Here is a 22685-nt window from a genome sequence, read left to right as displayed (position 1 = left end):
GTTGCGTTGCTACAGGGTCCCGGTTCCTATAGCGTTGCTATGGAAACCCAGTTCCTTCTGCGTTGCTAGGGGAATCGGTTTAAAATAGCTCAGTGGAAAGTGACAATTCGATTCGACGGCGTTTTCGATTGCAGAGTCGATAATCGATTGGCCGTCTCGTTGGTCGCTTCAGTCAAAACACAGCGAGTTGGCGCAGTGGGGGGCACGGCTGCTGCATCTGCCATCTCAGTCAATCGGTCAACACATGGCACCTGGGTCTGTCCCGTGACCTCCTGCACCTAGCCTGGCACAGCAGTCAACCCATAACACCTGGGCCTGTCCCGTGACCTCCTGCACCTAGCCTGGCACAGCAGTCAACCCATAGCACCTGGGTCTGTCCCGTGACCTCCTGCACATGACCTGGCACAGCAGTTAACCCATAACACCTGGGTCTGTCCCGTGACCTCCTGCACCTAGCCTGGCACAGCAGTCAACCCATAGCACCTGGGTCTGTCCCGTGACCTCCTGCACCTAGCCTGGCACAGCAGTCAACCCATAACACCTGGGTCTGTCCCGTGATCTCCTGCACCTAGCCTGGCACAGCAGCCAACCCATAGCACCTATAGGGTCTGTCCCGTGACCTCCTGCACCTAGCGTAGCACAGCAGTCAACCCATAACACCTGGGTCTGTCCCGTAACCTCCTACACCTAGCCTGGCACAGCAGTCAACCCATAGCACCTGGGTCTGTCCGGTAACCTGCACCGAGCCTGGCACAGCATTTAACCCATAGCACCTGCAGGGTCTGTCCGGTGACCTCCTGAACCTAGCCTGGCACAGCAGTCAACCATTGGCACCACCTGGGTCTGTCCCGTGACCGCCTCTTTCTACACCTAGCCTGGCACAGCAGTCAACCCATAGCACCTGTAGGGTCTGTCCGGTGACCTCCTGCACCTAGCCTGGCACAGAAATCAACCCATAACACCTGGGTCTGTCCCGTGACCTCTTTCTACACCTAGCCTGGCACAGCAGTCAACCCATAGCACCTGTAGGGTCTGTCCGGTGACCTCCTGCACCTAGCCTGGCACAGAAATCAACCCATAACACCTGGGTCTGTCCCGTGACCTCTTTCTACACCTAGCCTGGCACAGCAGTCAACCCATAGCACCTGTAGGGTCTGTCCCGTGACCTGCATCTAGCCTGGCACAGCAGTCAACCCATAGCACCTGCAGGGCCTGTCCGGTGACCTCCTGAACCTAGCCTGGCACAGCAGTCAACCAATGGCACCACCTGGGTCTGTCCCGTGACCGCCTCTTTCTACACCTAGCCTGGCACAGCAGTCAACCCATAGCACCTGTAGGGTCTGTCCGGTGACCTCCTGCACCTAGCCTGGCACAGAAATCAACCCATAACACCTGGGTCTGTCCCGTGACCTCTTTCTACACCTAGCCTGGCACAGCAGTCAACCCATAGCACCTGTAGGGTCTGTCCCGTGACCTGCATCTAGCCTGGCACAGCAGTCAACCCATAGCACCTGGGTCTGTCCGGTGACCTCCTGCACCGAGCCTGGCACAGCAGTCAACCCATAGCACCTGCAGGGCCTGTCCGGTGACCTCCTGAACCTAGCCTGGCACAGCAGTCAACCAATGGCACCACCTGGGTCTGTCCCGTGACCACCTCTTTCTACACCTAGCCTGGCACAGCAGTCAACCCATAGCACCTGTAGGGTCTGTCCGGTGACCTCCTGCACCTAGCCTGGCACAGAAATCAACCCATAACACCTGGGTCTGTCCCATGACCTCTTTCTACACCTAGCCTGGCACAGCAGTCAACCCATAGCACCTGTAGGGTCTGTCCGGTGACCTCCTGCACCTAGCCTGGCACAGAAATCAACCCATAGCACCTGGGTCTATCCCGTGACGTCGTGCCAGCGAGCGAGCCTTCGACGCGTCACGTGATAGCCTCAAAGTGCACCTGGCCTGGCACAGGCGCCGTGGTGGCGTTAACCAAAAATGTGACAGTTACTTTTGCGCAATAAGTTCAACAATCGTGATGATCGCACTTTGTTAAGCGCAGTCATCGCATACCGCACTCGATGCAGTGCTTGCAGGTTTCCGTCATGATCGATGACAAAATAAATCATTGATTTGTTCCCGTCAGGAGTCTTCGGCGGTTTTATTTTAGGACCCCCGCCTCGTCAGTCTCACGTTCCATAGTTCCTGTCTTGCCTCACGGCAGATGGGGAGCGTACGTTAACAGGAAGTTCCTGTTTTTTGGTGCTAATGTTGGTCACGTGACCAGGAAGTGACGATGTCAGATTTCCACTGTACCACGCGGGCGTCAGCCATTACACATATAAGTCAAGATGGCGGCACGCATCGCATCTCAGTGAGACCACAGCCGCACTTATCCATTGTGGGAGCTTAAGAAGCATTATCTGTAAGTTGTTTATATTCCTCTAATATTGGAAATGCTGTTGTAATGTTGGAATGACCGTTATAGCAATGTAAATGCCTTTATGGTGCCGTTAAGTTGTTGTAGTAAATACGAGGCCTAGTTAGTAACGATGCCTGTGACTTTCCTTATTGTGGATGTTACTTGTGATTTAGTAGGTCGAGTCAGACTTGTGCCTATGGTGCGATCCTGAGAGTGATAACGAAGTATCTCATCCACAGTTTAGTGTTAAGTGTAATGCTGTACATTTGGGGTGCAGTGGGATGAATACACTTGTGCCTTTGTCTAGTTGTTCAGGGGTAACGTGGGGGCCTGGTCCTTCCAGGATCTATTGTTATCTGAGACAATGTTCTGATGCTGTGGTGTTCATTGTGTGGGTGTTTCCGAATTATAACAGATGCTGTATCTGTGTTTTCTCACCAGTTTTACCTGTTAAATCAATAAATGACGATCGGAGTTGGACGGTCATCCTGGCTTCGAGGGTTTATTGAACACATGGTTGTCTACTCGACTAGCGGTGCAACGCAGCGCACAGCGAGGCCGAGATAGTAAAAAGATACTCTTCTTAAAGCTTCCAAGAAGCTCTGCAGCCAGCTCTCAAGCAGTCAGCCTGCAGCAAGCAACCAGCTCTCAAGCAGTCAGCCTGCAGCAAGCAAGGAGCTCTGCAACGAGTCTACATTGAAATCGTGCTGCAAGCATCGCAGCATGGAAAGCCACAGTTCAGCAGGGAGAGATGCTGAAGAAGGTGAACCAAGCAATCCAGGATCTCCTATCCTGCCTCAAGAGGACCAAGGGAGTTCAAGGCCCCAGAGGGAGGTCAGGTTGACGCAACGGGCCTTGGAAAGCTATGAGGCTGAGAAACAGGACCTGGATGCCAGGATACAACGGGCATGGAACCGGGTTGAAGCAGATTTATCCGAAGCTTCAAATGCCTCAGACACAGTGGCCTCAATTCAGCGGGCCATCCAGCGAGTGAAGGTGAGCAGCTCAAGCTACAAGCTCCTGGCAAATAAATACATCTCGCTCCTGATGAAGGTGAAAACAGACGAGGGCATTGAGGGAGTGCGCAGACAAGAACACTTCCTCGAACTGCTCGATGATAATGTGCAGGCAGCGATACAAGATGCAATGGACCGTCTGGAGGGCTTAAGAGAGACACGATCTCAGCACTCTGTCTCATCCAGGTTCACCACAAAATCTAAAGCCTCAGCACACTCAAAGACATCATCTACTAGTATGGCAGCAGCTCAGGCACGCGCAGCAGCAGAAGCAGCAAACGCCCGTATTGCCTACATGGCTGAAGAGGAAGCCATGCTAATTGAAAAGGCCCACATACAAGAAGAAGCAAGCATAGCAACTGCTGCCGCACGGAGGAAAGCAGAACAAGAAAGTATATTAGCAACTGCTGCCGCACGAGAGCAAGAGAGTATATTAGTGGCTACCGCCACGCGGAAGAACATTGAGCTGGATGCTAAGTTAAGCACCCTACAACTCAAAAGGGAAGCAGCTGCTGCAATGGCCCAGGCAGAGGTGCTCGAGGCAGCAGCCAACCTGGATAAGGAAGAGAATTGGAGTGAGTTTGGCACTCAGATACCTGTCAAGGACCGTGATCAACTCACCAGAAAAAATATTTTGGACTGGTCTGAACAATGCATCAATGCTCCTCCACCAAATGATACTGAACAAAGGGTGGACGTTCAGGCATCGCCATCTCCACACCGAATGAACATGAATGCTGTCTACAGGAATGGTGAAAATGCATATCCTGTCCTGGCAGTTAGTCGCAAACTCAGCGTCGCGCACGTGGGGTCAGACGTGGATGCACCAAGTCAGACCCACATTCCAGACAGTCACATAAGGGGATCCAACCAACGTGGTCGAAACCCTTTGGTCCCACAGTCCAACGCCATCGCAAATGACGGCATGCAAGGCAATGCAGCAAATAATAGCACCTCACAAGCGCCAATATGGACACACTCTGGATCAGCAGGACTAGGGGACTTTGCTAGGTACCTAGCTCACCGTGAACTAATCAACACAGGACTTGTTAAGTTTGATGACCACTCTGAGAACTATCGAGCCTGGAGATCTACCTTCAGGAATGCAATCCGAAATGCAGACATCTCTGCAAGTGAAGAACTTGACCTGTTGGTGAAATGGTTAGGAAATGAATCTGCAGAGTACGCAAAGAGGATCCGGTCAGCAAACATTGACGACCCCGCCTCAAGCCTGCATGCGGTGTGGGAGAGGCTCGAGGAGTGCTATGGTAGCCCAGAAACCATTGAGAAGGCTCTCTTTAAGAAGTTGCAGAACTTTCCAAAAATCTCTGGTCGAGACAATAAAAGGTTACGGGAGCTTGGAGATCTTTTGATGGAGCTTGAATCAGCCCAGGCTGATCCCTACTTACCAGGTCTCATTTTCTTGAATACCTACCATGGCGTGAACCCCATCGTAGAGAAATTGCCATTTGACGTGCAGGAAAAATGGAGAACAGCGGGTTCAAGATACAAGTCAGAGCATCAGGTTGCATTCCCCCCATTCTCTTTTTTCTCAAAGTTTATCCGCAACCTGGCTAAGACTAGAAATGACCCGAGTTTCATGTTTGGCACCACGGGGATTTCCAGTCCAGATCTCCCAAAAATGGAAAGAGCAATGGCGAAACGAGGAACAGCGAGAGTGCCAATTTCCGTACACAAGACTGAGGTCTCTCCTACGACATTCGCAAACTCCGTCCAGGCAACCACCACAAAGAAAAGGATAGAGGATCCAGAGAAGCAATGCCCATTGCATGATAAACCTCACTCCCTCCAGAAATGCCGTGAGTTCAGGAGGAAGCCATTGGAAGAGCGGAAGAACATGCTGAAAGAATTTGGAGTGTGCTTCAAATGCTGTGCTTCTACAAACCACCTTGCAAGGAATTGCAAGGCAGTTATCAAGTGCGAGGAATGTGGCAGCGACAAACACGCAACTGCTCTGCACACATTTTACTCGAAACCCAGTAGCACTAAGGCTTCCGATCCCGAAGCAGAGCACGGCGGGGAGCAAGGCGAGACCGCCGCACTCACTTCGTCAATCACAACCAAATGCACAGAAGTCTGTGGAGAAGGCTTCAAAGGAAGATCTTGCTCAAAGATATGCCTCGTCCGAGTCTATCCCAAAGGACATCCTGAAAGGGCAGTAAGGATGTACGCCATAATGGACGACCAGAGCAACAGGTCTTTGGCAAGATCAGAGTTCTTTGATCAGCTAAGTGTAGGTGGGAATTCCTTTCCATACACGCTCAGAACATGCTCAGGACTGATGGAGACAGCGGGAAGAAGAGTGAGCGGCCTCATGGTGGAAACCATAGATAGCACCATGAAGCTAGCCCTTCCTACGGTGACAGAGTGCAACGAGATACCGGACGACAGGAGTGAGATTCCCACGCCCGAAGTTGCACGTCACCACCCACACCTGAAACCCATAGCAGAGTTCATCCCGCCATTGGATCACGCGGCACAGATTTTACTTCTGCTCGGCAGGGACATGCTGAGAGTCCACAAGGTTCGTAACCAACGCAATGGACCTCACGACGCTCCCTATGCCCAGAGACTCGACCTAGGATGGGTCATCATAGGTGACGTTTGTCTCGATGGGACCCACAAACCAGACCACATTAGCACATTCAGAACGAGTGTGCTCATGAATGGACGCACGTCGCTCTTCAAACCGGGCCCCAACCACTTCACGCTGAAAGAGAAACTCGGCGAGAGAATTTAAGGCTGTACCATGCAGGCCGACGAAGGAACCTCTATGCTGAAAGATGATGTTGGACATACGGTGTTCGTGACAACGAAGGACGATGACAAACCTGCTCCATCGCTAGAGGATAAAGAATTCTTGAAAATAATGGACGGAGAGTTCTTCCAAGATGAGTCAAACAGTTGGGTTGCCCCTCTGCCATTTCGTAATCCCAGATGCCGGCTACCCAACAATAGAGAGCAAGCCCTCTCACGGCTCAACTCATTGCGCCGCACCTTGGACAATAAACCAGAGATGAAGAAACATTTTGTGTCCTTCATGAAAGACATATTTGACAGTGGTCACGCTGAAGCAGCCCCTCCTCTAGAAGAAGGACAGGAATGCTGGTACTTACCAATCTTTGGCGTGTATCACCCAAAGAAGCCGGATCAGATCAGAGTGGTGTTCGATTCCAGTGCTCAATTTAATAGCATTTCCTTGAACAACGTAATGCTCACTGGACCTGACTTGAACAACAGTCTCCTCGGGTTACTCATCCGTTTCAGAAAGGAGTCAATCGCCGTAACCGCCGACATTCAACAAATGTTCCACTGCTTCATTGTCCGAGAAGATGACATAAATTACCTCAGGTTTCTGTGGTACCGCAATAACAACGTCGATGATCGAATTGTTGAATACAGAATGAAGGTGCATGTCTTCGGCAACAGCCCATCCCCAGCGGTAGCCACCTATGGACTGAGGAGGACCGCGCAGGCAGGAGAAGGGGAATATGGGAAAGACGCCAAGCGATTTGTAGAGCGAGATTTCTACGTTGACGATGCACTTAAATCAATGCCCACGGCCTCACAAGCCATCGATCTGCTCCAAAGGACGCAAGGAATGTTAGCAACTGCTAACCTGAGACTTCACAAAATAGCGTCCAGCAGCGCAGAGGTGATAAAAGCGTTTCCTTCCGACGATCGTTCAAAAGACTTGAAAGACTTGGACCTTAACGTCGACACACCACCAATCCAACGCAGCCTTGGACTGAGTTGGGACCTGAAAACGGATACGTTCACGTTCCGAGTATCAATTGGAGAGAAACCTTACACGCGACGAGGCATCTTGTCAATGGTAAACAGCCTGTACGATCCATTGGGATTTGTAGCGCCGGTTATCATTCAAGGCCGTTGGATACTCAGAGACCTTTGTGCTGATACACAAGACTGGGATAGCCCGTTGCCAGAGGAACGGCGACAAGAATGGGAAACTTGGAGAAATTCCTTACAGGCACTTGAGCAGCTGCAGATTCCTCGTTCCTACACGCCCACATCCCTTTCCGTAACCCAACGGAAAGAGTTACATGTGTTTGCAGATGCTTCTATGATGGCCGTAGCAGCCGTAGCTTACCTAAAAACCACAAGCGCAGAAGGGATCCAGCATGTTGGGTTCATATTGGGCAAAGCCAAACTGGCCCCACAACCGGAACATACCATCCCAAGGCTCGAGCTGTGCGGAGCCGTTCTTGCTACAGAGGTGGCGGAACTGATCTTAGACGAATTTGACGTCAAACTGGACGCGGTCAAGTTCTACACGGACAGTAAGGTCGTACTAGGCTACATAAACAACCAAACCAGAAGGTTCTACACCTACATCAGCAACCGGGTGGAGCGCATCAGGAGATCGACGCAGCCGGAGCAATGGAATTACGTTCCAACTGACCAGAATCCAGCAGATCTCGCAACTAGGTCCGTCCCTGCATCTCTGCTGAATCAAACCATCTGGCTGACGGGTCCAGCATTCCTGTTACGACGTGACGGTGGCCCATGTACTACCAAGGAGACCTTTGGACTCATAGAGCCCGAGTCCGACAAGGAGATTCGTCCTCTAGTGACAACTTTCGTAACAAATGTGCGACCAAGAAGTCCACTGAGTCCACACCATTTTGAACATTTCTCGAAATGGACGACACTTGTGCGAGCGATAGCACATTTAACGCATATCGCAGACTGCTTCCATCGCCCGATGAGAGGCACCACTGGTGGCTGCAATGGATGGCATTACTGCACAGTGCCACGCACTGAAGACGAGCTTTCCAGAGCAAGGAAATCAATCTTCCGCTGTGTGCAACAGGCAGCTTATGCAAGTGAGATCAAGGCCATCAACAAGGGAGAAGACCTTCCTAGGGTCAGCACCCTCAGGAAGCTAAACCCCGGGATGGACAAAGACGACTTGCTCAGGATCGGTGGTCGGCTAGGGAATGCAAAATTAGATGAGAATGAACGAAACCCCCTCATAATCCCAAGCCAGAGCCACATCGCAATCTTACTCGTGCGCCACTACCACGAGAAGGTTAAGCACCAAGGTCAGCACTTCACAGAAGGAGCAATCCGATCTGCAGGGCTGTGGATCGTTGGAGCAAAGAGGTGCATCGCCAGCACAATCCACAAGTGTATCCGGTGTCGCAAGCTACGTGGAAAACAGGAAGAACAGAAAATGGCAGACCTCCCAGCCGATCGACTCAGTGTGGAACCTCCCTTCACCTCTGTAGGGATTGACGTGTTCGGACCGTGGACAGTCATCTCCCGTCGCACCAGAGGAGGGCTCGCGAACAGCAAACGTTGGGCAGTGCTGTTCACCTGTATGAGTACACGAGCAGTGCACATCGAAGTCATCGAGTCCATGGACTCTTCGAGCTTTATAAATGCACTCCGGAGGTTCTTCGCCATCAGAGGGCCAGCCAAGCAACTCCGTTCTGATTGTGGAACCAATTTCATAGGAGCATGTAAAGAGCTTAAGATCAATACGGAGAATGTCGAAGATTATTCTGTCAGGAAATACCTTAGTGATCAAGGCTGCACATGGATCTTCAATCCTCCCCACTCTTCGCACATGGGTGGAGCCTGGGAACGCATGATCGGGATTGCTCGACGCATTCTCGACTCCATGCTATGTGATGTCGGGTCCACACGGCTCTCTCACGAGGTCTTGACCACTCTCATGGCCGAGGTTTCAGCCATAATTAACTCAAGACCCCTGATTCCCGTCTCAACCGACCCGGAGTCACCATTCATCTTGACTCCTGCTACACTTCTTACCCAGAAGACAGATGTGCTCACAGCACCTACCGAGGAGGCCAGCACTGCAGACCTCTACAGACGTCAATGGAGACAAGTGCAGAGCTTCGCGAACACGTTCTGGCATCGCTGGAAAAACGAGTACCTTACGACACTCCAAGTGCGCAACAAGTGGCAGTCTAATAGACCAGACATCCAAGAAGGCGACCTCGTCCTACTGAAGGACAACCAAGCCAAACGGAATGAGTGGCCAATGGGCCGCATCCTCAAGTCGATTCCAAGTGCCGATGGAAAAGTTCGAAAGGTCGAGGTTATGATTGCGAAGCAAGGTGTCGCAAGAACTTTCATCAGGCCCATAGTCGAGATAGTACTACTTCTCTCTCGCAAAGATATGGACAAATAAGTCGACCCGTTGAAGTTGTTATACACTTGTTTATGAGATAGGAAATAAATGGTGGTATCTCCTAGATACCAGACGGGGAGTGTCTTGCCTCACGGCAGATGGGGAGCGTACGTTAACAGGAAGTTCCTGTTTTTTGGTGCTAATGTTGGTCACGTGACCAGGAAGTGACGATGTCAGATTTCCACTGTACCACGCGGGCGTCAGCCATTACACATATAAGTCAAGATGGCGGCACGCATCGCATCTCAGTGAGACCACAGCCGCACTTATCCATTGTGGGAGCTTAAGAAGCATTATCTGTAAGTTGTTTATAGTCCTCTAATATTGGAAATGCTGTTGTAATGTTGGAATGACCGTTATAGCAATGTAAATGCCTTTATGGTGCCGTTAAGTTGTTGTAGTAAATACGAGGCCTAGTTAGTAACGATGCCTGTGACTTTCCTTATTGTGGATGTTACTTGTGATTTAGTAGGTCGAGTCAGACTTGTGCCTATGGTGCGATCCTGAGAGTGATAACGAAGTATCTCATCCACAGTTTAGTGTTAAGTGTAATGCTGTACATTTGGGGTGCAGTGGGATGAATACACTTGTGCCTTTGTCTAGTTGTTCAGGGGTAACGTGGGGGCCTGGTCCTTCCAGGATCTCTTGTTATCTGAGACAATGTTCTGATGCTGTGGTGTTCATTGTGTGGGTGTTTCCGAATTATAACAGATGCTGTATCTGTGTTTTCTCACCAGTTTTACCTGTTAAATCAATAAATGACGATCGGAGTTGGACGGTCATCCTGGCTTCGAGGGTTTATTGAACACATGGTTGTTTACTCGACTAGCGGTGCAACGCAGCGCACAGCGAGGCCGAGATAGTTCCAGCTCCGCGACAGATCGGCATCGATGTCACAACCCACGCGGTTTAGCCCTGATAAGGGGTTGACAGGTATGGTATAGTGTAGTGTATAGTATTGTAGTGTATTGTAGCAGATGCGTTCTGGCAAAACAACCCCATACCTCGTGGTGCCGGATGGGCAACGCTGTCATAGACAGTGCTGTGGGGGAAGGGACAATTCCGATTGGCCTTTTCCCTCATGGCATTTCTAACCACCACAGCGGCCAAATGGGGGCTCTGGACGGGTGCGAGGGGTTGGTAACCGCTCCACCTTCAATGAATTGCCACTAAACCACGACGACAAAATTTAATGAATAAACTTGTGCCGGAGACCCCGGGGTGACAGGCATCTATGACGTCTATTAGCCAAACCCCATTTGGCGGAGCTAGGAGACTGAAACCTTACCCTTGGGGCTCCTCCAGAAACAAAAAAAACCACTACGTGTGGTCACGTGGAATGTTGAACGCTCACTGCGGATGAGAGGCTGCCACTCCTCTGTCAGGAGCTGGACCGGTACCGCCTGGATCTCTGTGGTATTCAGGAGGTCCGGTGGACCGGCTTTGGCTCCTGCCACCATGAGGGGTGGACAGTCCTCTACTCGGGGCAGGAGACTGCCAAACAACAGGGTGTGGCTCTTCTTCTGAATAAAAGAATGAAGGGGGCACGGGAGCGTGGCGGTGAGGTGTGGGAAGTTGTGAGCCCCAGGCTACTTTGGGCTCGCCTTCCCATCAACCAGAGGCGCGGAGTGGTGGTCCTGGTTACTTATGCCCCTACCGAAGATGAACATCAGTGGAGGAATGCAGGCAAGGCCGATGAGTCGGATGCCTTCTATGACCTCCTGTCACAGGTGCTAGCTAAAGTGGCCCCTCGGGATAAAGTCATCTTGTTGGGTGACTTCAATGCCCGAGTTGGTCATGATGCTGGTACCTGGTCTGGAGTAATTGGAAGGCATGGGCCAGATCAGCTCAATAACAACGGCAGGAGGCTGCTAGATTATTGTGCAGCTCATGGGCTTGTAATTACCAACATGCTGTTCCGCAATCGGCACATCCACACCACATCATGGATGCATGCCGGGTCTAAGCAAGAACATCTGCTGGACTACATAATGATACAACAGCGGATGCGTGCCCATGTCCTTGACACCAGGACCTACCGTGGAGCTGATCTGCTCACTAACCATCGACTTGTCATCTGTAAGATGCACCTGCCATTCTTCCACTCCGGTGGTGGGTGTACACCCAGGACCCCATTCAAACCCTTAGTGGCATGGTCTCAGCTAGCAGATGAAAGTTGCAAGTGAGAATTTCATCATCGCTTGCGGCTGGGGTTGGCATCGTCCCCCACTCCTCCTGATGTCGAGGGGAAATGGGCGAGGTTTAGGACTGTGGCTCATGCAGCTGCATTGGCTGCTTTGGGTACATGGTCCAGACCTCCCCAAAGACCCTGGCTGACAGAGGAGGTGTTCAGGCTGGCTGAGAAAAAGCGACAGGCCCACTCTAATCGTCTACAGCATCCCACGTCAGAGAATGAGGAGGCTTACTGCAGCCTTCGGTCAGAAGTTCGGAGAGCCGTGAGGCGCTGCAAGGATGGGTGGTGGTTGCGGGTTGCTGAGGAGATGGAGTCTGCCTCAATGGAATGCGATCACAAATCGCCCTTTAATTCCATCAAAAAAGTAACCTGCAGCACCACACCTATTAACATCATTAGGGGAAAGAACGGTGATCCAATCTCCGACCCCCAGGGACAGGTTTGCAGATTTCCTGAGCATTTATGTGAGGTCCTGGGGAAGGGGAAATCCCTCAGCCAGGAAAACAACGTGGGACAAAGTGGCAATGACCCTGCCGAGGCTGCGGTGCCTTAAATATTGGAAGAAGAAGTCACCCCCTGTGAGTGGCTGGCTGAGGAGCCATCTGTTGAGGAAGTACTGAAGGCGATCCAGAGTCTGAGACCAGGAAAGGCACCGGGCAGAGATGATCTCCCAAGCAAAATGCTGAGGGAGGGTGGTGTTTGTGCACAGACTGCCCTACATGACATCATAACAACAGTCTGGACCACTGGATGGGTTTCGCAGGATTAGAAGGATGCCCTGGTGGTCCCCCTCTTTAAGAAGGGGGACCGCACAGACTGTAACAACTACAGGAGTATCTCACTCCTCAGTATGCCGGGAAAGCTCCTGGCAAGGATTATTCAACATCGCCTTGCCAGGCACGCTGAGGAGAGGATTGCAGAGCCCCAATGCGGTTTCAGGAAAGGGCGGTCCTACACAGATGCCATATTTTCTGTCCATCTGCTACAGCAGAGGTGTAGGGAATTCCAACAAGACCTACAACTCTGCTTTATTGACCTGGTCAAGGCCTATGATACCATCCGCAGGCCTGGGCTCTGGGTTGTTCTTTGTGCTTTCGAAGTCCCTGGCCCTCTGCTCATGATAATTAAGGACATTAATGATGGTGAGTGGGCCCGGGTAAAACTACGTGGCCGGGAGTCAGAGCCATTCCATGTACACCTTGGGGTGCGACAGCGATGTCCTCTTACTCCCACATTATTTAACATCTATTTTGACCACTTAAGTTCGTGAAGCCTTCAATAGCTGTACTGGAGGAATTCCATCCGGTACACATACAATGAGAGGCTGATCGATGCCCGGGTGCAGTCAAGAGATGGATCCCTATTTTTCAAACATGTTATGTATGCCGATGATCTGGTTATTGCTGTTCACTCAGAGGAGGAGTTGGAGGCGCTGCTGCTGAACCTGGAACTTGCCACTAAGAGGTGGGGCCTTACCATCAGCCCCACCAAAACTAAGCACCTGCCTGAGTATTTGTGCCTACGATCCATCCTGGGTTTAACCAGGCTGGATTGTGTGAGTCCCATCAGTGAGCTCCTCCGGCAAGCAAGGCTGTGTTGGCTGGGCCATGTAGCCCGCATGCCCAGCCATTGCATGCCTAAACAGCTTTTGTTCGGCCGGATCAAAGGGACTAAACGGGCGCGGCATGTGCTAGAGAAGAGATGGAGTTTTGTGGTACAGGAGGATGTGGAGCCGAGTGGACTTGCCGATGACTGGTACCAGCGGTGTCAAGATCGGCCTCTGTGGAGGAGGCTCGTGAAGGACGCTACTGGGCAGTTGGAGGCAGTCGCCCTCCAACAACAACGGAGGGCGGAGGAGCGACGCTCACAACAACGAGCGGAGCGCCGGGTGGCGAAAGCACAGCAAGTTGGCACAGTAGGGGGCATAGGTGGTGCATCAGCTAGTTGTCACAGTCAGTCGACCTGTGGCATCTGGGTCTGCCCCGTGACCTCCTGCCAGCAGGCGCTCGACACTTCACGTGGCCTCAAGGTGCACATAGCCTGGCACAAGCATCGTGGTGACGTCACCGCCACTTAGTGGCGAATGGCGGTTGTTGTTGTTGTCGTGTCTGGTGTAGTGTATAGTATTGTATAGTAGTGGAGTGTATATTGTAGTGTATAGTATTGTATAGTAGTGTATAGTAGTGGAGTGTACAATGTAATGTATAGTAGTGTATAGTGCACATAGCCTGGTACACGTGCCGTGGCGATGTCACCGCCACTTCGTGATGAATGGCGGTTGTTGTATAGTAGTGTATAGTGTAGTGTATATAGGGGTGCAGGGAGCTCTGGGTAGAGGTAGTACCTTTATTTTCTGGTAGCTGCACTCAATTTTTGAGTGGACGGAAACACTGGTCCTCATCCATCTTCTAAATCTCTCACGTCTGGCTCCTAGTGCCACACCCCGGTAAACCGCTTCAGCTGGCGGGCTAAACGACGTGAGGGGGTGACGTCAACACTGCATCACTGGGCGAATGAACTCCCACGACGGAGTTACCGGCCAGGGCGGAAGGGTCTCGTTAGGACCCAACGGCCAAGTGTTCGGGACTAAGGCGCGCCACTTCGTTACTGTGGACTACGGCTGTGGCCTACCAGCTATGGTTTGAAATAGCAGGGAAGGTGGATCTCTTCAGCCTTGGAAGGCCGTCTACCTAGGAGAAGGAAACTCTGATGATAATACGGCCCGAGGACCTCGCTGTCACCGTCACAGCTTGCTAGGCCATGGCAGACGAACCCCGGGTTTAAAGGGTGGGGTCAGTTCTGCGCACACTGCACTCCACTTGAAAGCTCCTTTGCGCAAGCAAGAAGGAAATCTTCACCCCCCCCCCCCCCACCGATCTCACTAAGTCCTGTAGCGATGGGAAAGGGGCGAACTCGGCAGGTGTAAGATGACACTGGCAGCCACAGTCTCAATCCTGCATGCAGGCGGCTCAGGCGCTAGTGGTCGTCTGATGATGACCTGGAAACGACATCATCACCCGGCAGCACCCTGAGCGACCAAGCAGCCTTTTCTAGGGACAGCACTGCTTGCTCCACACGGAGAGGGCCCTAGAAAAGGTGGCCTAAACAAAGCTCGTCTCCTCCTCCCTTAGTTGGCTTACCGCGGTCAACGGGCATCTTCATATGCGGTCGAACTATATCAAAGAATCAACGGCGCATACCACTCGCCTTAAAAGGTGGGAAAGGACTCAAACTCGCATGCTGGAACATCAGAACCATGCTAGACTCAGCTGACAGCACTCTACCTGAGCGACGATCTGCTTTAATTGCACACGAACTCGCTCGGCTGGATGTTGACATCGCCGCCCTCAGCGAAATCCGCTTTTCAGAGGAAGGCAGTCTGAGGGAGCATGGCGCAGGTTACACTCTCTACTGGTCAGGCAAACCAGCGACAGAGAGACGCCATTCAGGTGTCGGCTTCATGATCAGGGACTCTATCGCTACCAAGCTTGCAAGCCTGCCAACTGGCCACTCTGACCGCATCATCCCAATGCGTCTACCACTTCGTGACCGCAACACGCAACGCTGCTCAGTGTGTACGCTCCAACTCTCCAGGCAGATCCCGCTGACAAAGACAAGTTTTACTCCGACCTACGCAGCCTTCTGCAGGATATCCCAGCTGATAACAAGATTGTCATCCTTGGCTACTTCAACGCCAGAGTGGGCAGAGACTCGGAAACCTGGAAAGGCGTACTTGGAAGGCACGGTGTGGGCAGCTGCAACGACAATGGACGCTTGTTACTTGAACTCTTTGCGGAACAGGAGCTTTCCATTACCAACACCATCTTCCAGCAGAAAGACAGTCTGAAGATAACCTGGATGCACCCTCGGTCAAAACATTGGCATCTCATAGACTACATCCTAGTGCGCCAGCGTGACCTAAAATATGTCTTTAACACCAGGGTATTGCCCAGCGCCGAGTGTCACACAGACCACCGTCTTGTCCGCTGCAAACTCCGCTTCCACTTTAAGCCCAGACCAAGGAAAGGAGGCGCCCCGAGGAAGAAACTCAAAGTCTGCAGCCTTCAGTCTGCCGCGGTCAAAGCAGCTTTCCAGAAAAGCCTACGATCTCGGCTAGAGGAACCGAGCTGCCTAGCAGACTCGCCTCCGGTTCCTGAAGTGATGTGGGACCGCATCAAAACTGTTGTTCTGCAAACATCTGAAGATACCCTCGGATTCTCCACGAAGAAAAACAGAGATTGGTTCGATGAGAACAACTTAGAAGTCCAGGAGCTGCTGTCAAAGAAGAGATCTGCACACCAGGCTCACCTGGCCCGACCATCCTGCCCACACAAAAAAGCAGCCTTCCACCTGGAATGCAGCACCCTCCAGCGCAAGCTTCTAGAAATTCAAAACGAGTGGTGGACCAACCTCGCAGTAAAAACTCAGGTTTGCGCTGATACCAGCGACTACAGGGGATTCTACGAAGCTCTAAAAGCGGTATATGGCCACTCGTACCAAATCCTGAACCCCCTGCGGAGTGCAGACGGGAAAGAACTGCTCACCGAAAAGGACTCTATCCTGAACCGCTGGTCTGAGTACTTCTACACGCTCTTCAATGCTAGCCGCTCAGTCCAAGAACCAGCGATTGACCGCATCCCACAACAACCAGTGAAAACCGAACTGGATGTGGCACCAACATTACAAGAGACTGAGGAAGCCATTAAACAGCTGAAGAGTGGTAAAGCTGCAGGAGTTGATGTCATCCCTCCTGAAGTATGGAAGAACGGAGGCCCAGCACTGCACACCAAACTCCATGAATTATTCGTCTGCTGCTGGAAGCAGGGTAAACTCCCTCAAGACCTCAAAGATGCAGTCATCATCACCCTGTACAAGAACAAAGGGGAGAAATCAGACTGTTCCAATTATCGTGGCATAACACTTCTGTCCATCGCCGGCAAAATCCTCGCAAGAGTACTGCTGAATAGACTGGTACCCGCAATAGCTGAAGATCACCTCCCAGAGACCCAGTGTGGCTTCAGAGCCAATCGGGGAACCACAGACATGGTGTTTGTCCTGAGGCAGATTCAGGAGAAGTGCCGGGAGCAAAACAAAGCGCTGTACGTCACCTTTGTGGACCTGACAAAAGCGTTTGACACCGTGAGCAGGCAGGGACTTTGGAAAATCTTGGAAAAGCTAGGCTGCCCACCGAAGTTCCTCACCATGATCGTCCAGCTTCATGAAGACCAGCTTGGACAAGTCAGACATAGCAACAATCTCTCGCAGCCCTTCCCTATTGCAAACGGCGTGAAACAGGGCTGTGTTCTTGCTCCCACGCTGTTCACCATTTTGTTCAGCATGATGCTCCAGCAGGCCACAGAGGACCTCGACGACGCTGGTGGCATATACATCCGTTTTCGTCTCGACCGGAGCGTGTTCAACCTCAGGCGTTTGCAGGCCCACACAAAGACCATGGAGCAACTGATCAGGGAGCTGCTGTTTGCTGACGATGCCGCCCTCCTTGCTCACACAGAGGCAGCAATGCAGCGAATTACGTCCTGTTTCGCGAAAACAGCTCAGATCTTCGGTCTTGAAGTCAGCCTGAGGAAGACTGAAGTTCTTCATCAGCCCGCACCCCATGAGGAGCACCATCCACCAATCATCTTCATTGAACAAACATAACTGAAAGTTGTCCACCAGTTCAGCTACTTGGGGTGCGTGATCTCGTCTGATGCCAAGATCGACAACGAAGTCGACAACAGGCTGGCCAAGGCAAACAGTGCATTCGGCAGACTATACAATCGTGTCTGGAACAACAGCAACCTTAAAAGAGACACGAAGGTCAACGTCTACAAAGCTGTTGTGCTGACCACTCTCCTGTATGGTCCTGGGTCACGTACCGTTGTCACCTGAATCTCCTCGAGTGTTTCCATCAGCGCACAATCTTCAATATTCACTGGAGTGACTTCGTCGCCAACACTGAAGTCCTCGAGTCAGCGGAGGTCATCAGCATCGAGGCCATGATCCTCAAGATACAGCTTCGTTGGGCAAGGCACATCGCCAGGATGGAGAACCACCGCTTACCTAAGATTGCGCTGTATGGGGAACTATCCTCTGGCCATCGCGACATAGGGGCACCACGAAAGCGATACAAAGACTCCCTGAAGAAGTCCCTCACTGCTTGTTGCATCGATCACCGTCAGTGGGCAACACAAGCAGCCGATCGCAACTCCTGGCGGCACACAGTCCACCAGGCCACCTCCTTCTTCGAAGATACCCGCAGGGCCCGTATGGAGGACTAAATGAGAAGGAGGAAGAACCATGACCCCTCAGCACCCATCCCAGATCAGACCTATACTTGTAGCCGTTGTGGCAGGACCTGCTTGTCCCGCATAGGCCTCGTCAGCCATCAGCGTGCCTGCAGAAGATGTGGATGTCCTTCCTAGATCTTCGTTCGCGAAGCCAAGTCATGATGGAGTGTATAGTAGTTGCAACCGATACAGTTTACCCCGTATTCCTGTACAGGGAAATTGAGTTTTCAGATCATACGGCGTACAGCTGTTTCAATACGGGCACAAAACATGGTTTTGTCTATTTGTTTGTGTTTCTCTCCTTGTGATGTGACTTTGGAGGATGAACGTTGAGATTTATAAGGGCACGGGGTGACCAATAAAATGTTAATTGGTCTGTAATAAGGTAGGCACTGATAAGGGGTGGACAGATATGCAGTAGTGTGGTGTATCGTATTGTAGAGGAGCATTGTGAGCAACCATAAGGGGGCGAACAGAGGGCGGTGCGAAGCGGGTTGTTAGTCAAAGATGACGTCATGTCACGTGTGGTGGTAGAGGGACCTTCGGGAACAAAGGCTGGCCCGAGCTAGGGGGAGGAGCTTCAGGGGGACCCCGAGACGAAGGCGTGCTCCTCGTCGCCGGGCGGTGTTGGCTGAACCCCCGTCCCGGGCTGATGAGTGGGGGAGCCCCAAAGGATAGCCGAGGGTAGGACAAGATAGTGTCCGGGGCTCCGGGGTAAGGACCAAGATAGAGAGCACCTACCTCTGGTATGAGCTTAAAGTGTTGGATGTAATAATGTTAATACACGGCAACAGCCCTGACAGTATTCATCATCTCCGTGTGGTTATACTGCACAACAGTAGTGTAGTATGCTAGCCTTTTGCCTGTCCTAGGACGGAAGCTAGAATATTTAATTGTATCTTGTGTAAATTTAATGGCAGTGAATCTTGCACGAAACTACGTCATCAAACACTTCACTGCAGTTCACTGTAGCACTGTATTAATGGCAGTGATTCTTGCACAAAACTACGTCATAAAACACCTCACTTCATGTCACTGTAACACTTTATATAACTGACCTTCAATTTGATAATTGGTTTTTCTCCCTTCCATCTGGCAACAGATGACGCCAAAAGGCGTCATGACGCCAAACGGCGTCATCTGGTCCAACCCATGTGAGACTAGGCTCTAAGGAAAGCTGTCTCGGGTGTGGACCAATCAACTTCAAGGACAGTGCACATTATCAGAGTTATGTTTTTTGTTTGCATTATGACTGCAGGTTTTGTGGTCTATGCAAACATGACTCCTTGTAAAAAATGTGTCAGTTTTGTTGCCAGATGGAAGGGTAAAAAAACTATTATCATATTTTTACTGGCAAATGAGGTTCCAATGGTGACGTTCAATTTGTTCAAATGCAATGCTCTGATACTCGATTCTCTTCTGCTTTCGGTCGCTGGGGTTGGAATTAATTAGAAATCGATACAATATCTGGAAAATCACCGAGAATGTCTATTTTCCTATAATGTAGAAGCATAAATTGGACTTACCTTTTTGTCTCAAGTGCTGAAGAAATAAATTAAGACACCAAATCCACTTTATTGCTGCGTAGAATAATTGATTAGATTCACGTTCAAAAAGACAAACGTCAAACTTAAAGCGAATTTGCGGAAAAAAAATATTTCCGCTCGAACTTCTGCGTGAGTGTAAAAATCCACCCGCTCATGAATATTAATGACAGGGGGTGGGGCATGTGGAGTGACGTCAAGCGCGTTACACACAAGCAGACCTTATTGGCTCATTACAGCAGTAATCGTAGCGTAGTGTACACCACCCCTCACTCACACCACACCACCCCTCACTCACACCACCCCTAACTCACACCACACCACCCCCCACTCACACCACACCACCCCTCACTCACACCACACCATCCCTCACTCACACCACACCACCCCTAATTCACACCACACCACCCCCGACTCACACCACACCACCCCCCACTCACACCACAACACCCCCCACTAACACCACCCCACCCCTCACTCACACCACATCACCACTCACTAACACCACCCCACCCCTCACTCAAACCACATCACCACTCACACCACCCCATCCCTCACTCACACCATAGCACCCCCCACTCACACCACTCCACTCCTCACTCACACCACACCACCCCTCACTCACACCACCCACCACTCACTCACACCACACCACTCACTCACACCACTCCACCCCCCACTCACACCACACCACCCCTCATTCACTCACACCACACCTCACTCACACCACACCACCACTCACTCACACCACACTACCACTCACACCACCCCACCACTCACACCACACCACCCCTCACTCACACCACACCACCCCCCCACTCACACCACACCACCCCTCACTCACCCCCCCCCCCCCACTCACACCATACCACCCCCCACTCACACCACTCCACTCCACTCCTCACTCACACCACTCCCGACTCACAACACACCACCCCTCACTCACACCACACCACCACTCACTCACACCACACCACTCACTCACACCACACCACCCCCCACTCACACCACACCACCCCTCATTCACTCACACCACACCTCACTCACACCACACCACCACCCACTCACCCACACTACCACTCACACCACCCCACCACTCACACCACACCACCCCTCACTCACACCACACCACACCACACCACCACTCACTCACACCACACCACCCCGCACTCACACCACACCACCCCCCACTCACACCACACCACCCCTCACCAGACCACACCACCCCCCACACACACCACACCACCACTCACTCAAGCCACACCACTCACTCACACCACACCACCCCTCACTCACAACACACCACCCCCACTCACACCACACCACCCCTCACAACACACCACCACTCACACCACACCACCCCCCCACTCACACCACACCACCCCTCACTCAAACCACACCACTCACTGACACCACGCCACCCCTCACTCACACCACACCACCACTCACACCACACCACCCCCACTCACACCACACCACCTCTCACTCACACCACACCACCACTCACTCACAACACACCACTCACACCACACCACCTCTCACTCATACCACACCACCACTCACATCACACCACCCCTCACTCACACCACACCACCACTCACACCACACCACCCCCACTCACACCACACCACCTCTCACTCACACCACACTACCACTCACTCACAACACACCTCACTCACACCACACCACCACTCACTCGCACCACCCCACCACCCACTAACACCACACCACCCCTCACTCACACCACATCACCACTCACACAACACCATCCCTCACTCACACCACACCACTCCACTCCTCACTCACACCACCCCCGACTCACAACACACCACCCCCCACTTACACCACACCACTCCTCACACACACCACAACACCCATGACTCACACCACACCACCCCTCACTCACACCACACCACCACTCACTCACACCACACCACTCACTCACACCACACCACCCCCCCCCACTCACACCACACCACCCTCATTCAGTCACACCACACCTCACTCACACCACACCACCACTCACTCACACCACACTACCACTCACACCACCACCCCTCACTCACACCACAAAACCCCCCACTCACATCACACCACCTCTCACCAGACCACACCACTCCCCACTCACACCACACCACCACTCACTCCACACCACCCCTCATTCACTCACACCCCCCCCCCCCCACTCACACCACACCACCCCCCACTCACACCACACCACCCCCCACTCACAACACAGGACCTCTCACTCACACCACACCACCACTCACACCACCCCCCAATCACACCACACCACCCCCCACTCACACCACACCACCCCCCACTCACACCACACCACCTCTCACTCACACCACACCACCACTCACATCACACCACCCCCCACTCACACCACACCACCTCTCACTCATACCACACCACCACTCACATCACACCACCCCTCACTCACACCACACCACCACTCACACCACACCACCTCTCACTCACTCACACCACACCACTACTCACTCACACCTCACTCACACCACACCACCCCCCACTCACAGGACACCACCTCTCACTCACACCACACCACCACTCACTCACAGGACACCACCACTCACACCACACCACCCCCCACTCACAGGACACCACCCCTCACTCACACCACCCCACCCCTCACTCACACCACACCCCACTCACACCACACCACCCCTCACTCACACCACACCACTACTCAATCACACCACTCCACCACTCACATCACACCACTCCTCACTCACACTACACCACCCCTCACTCACAGCACCCCACCCCCCACTCACACCACACCACCCCCACTCACACCACACCACCCCACACTCACACCACATTACCCCCACTCACACCACACCACCCCCACTCACACCACACCACCCCCACTCACACCACACCCCACTCACACCACACCACACCCCCACTCACACCACACCACCCCTCACTCACACCACACCACCACTCACACCACCCCCGACTCACAACACACCACCCCCCACTTACACCACACCACT

At 52.3% G+C, this 22685-nt stretch overlaps 2 protein-coding genes across 2 annotated transcripts in view; both read left to right on the top strand.

Moving 5' to 3' along the window:
* Positions 1 to 8217: 8217 nt before the first annotated feature.
* LOC133340750 (uncharacterized) lies at positions 8218 to 9904 on the top strand. Its single transcript, XM_061549138.1, has one exon. The coding sequence runs from the start codon at positions 8369 to 8371 to the stop codon at positions 9629 to 9631; it is 1263 nt and encodes a 420-aa protein (XP_061405122.1). The 5' UTR covers positions 8218 to 8368; the 3' UTR covers positions 9632 to 9904.
* Positions 9905 to 16868: 6964 nt separating this feature from the next.
* DSCC1 (DNA replication and sister chromatid cohesion 1) overlaps positions 16869 to 22685 on the top strand; it is a 26748-nt gene continuing 20931 nt past the window's right edge. The window contains 2 exon segments of the mRNA XM_061549088.1: positions 16869 to 16964; positions 17121 to 17253. Coding sequence (XP_061405072.1) covers positions 16869 to 16964; positions 17121 to 17253 — 229 coding nt within the window.

This window comes from Lethenteron reissneri, chromosome 10 (assembly GCF_015708825.2).
Source record: "Lethenteron reissneri isolate LAM-NWPU_2019-01 chromosome 10, ASM1570882v1, whole genome shotgun sequence".
NCBI classification, from domain to species: domain Eukaryota; kingdom Metazoa; phylum Chordata; class Hyperoartia; order Petromyzontiformes; family Petromyzontidae; genus Lethenteron; species Lethenteron reissneri.
The sequence above is the reverse complement of the archived record's forward strand: the minus strand, read 5'-3'. Positions and strand labels throughout refer to the sequence as shown.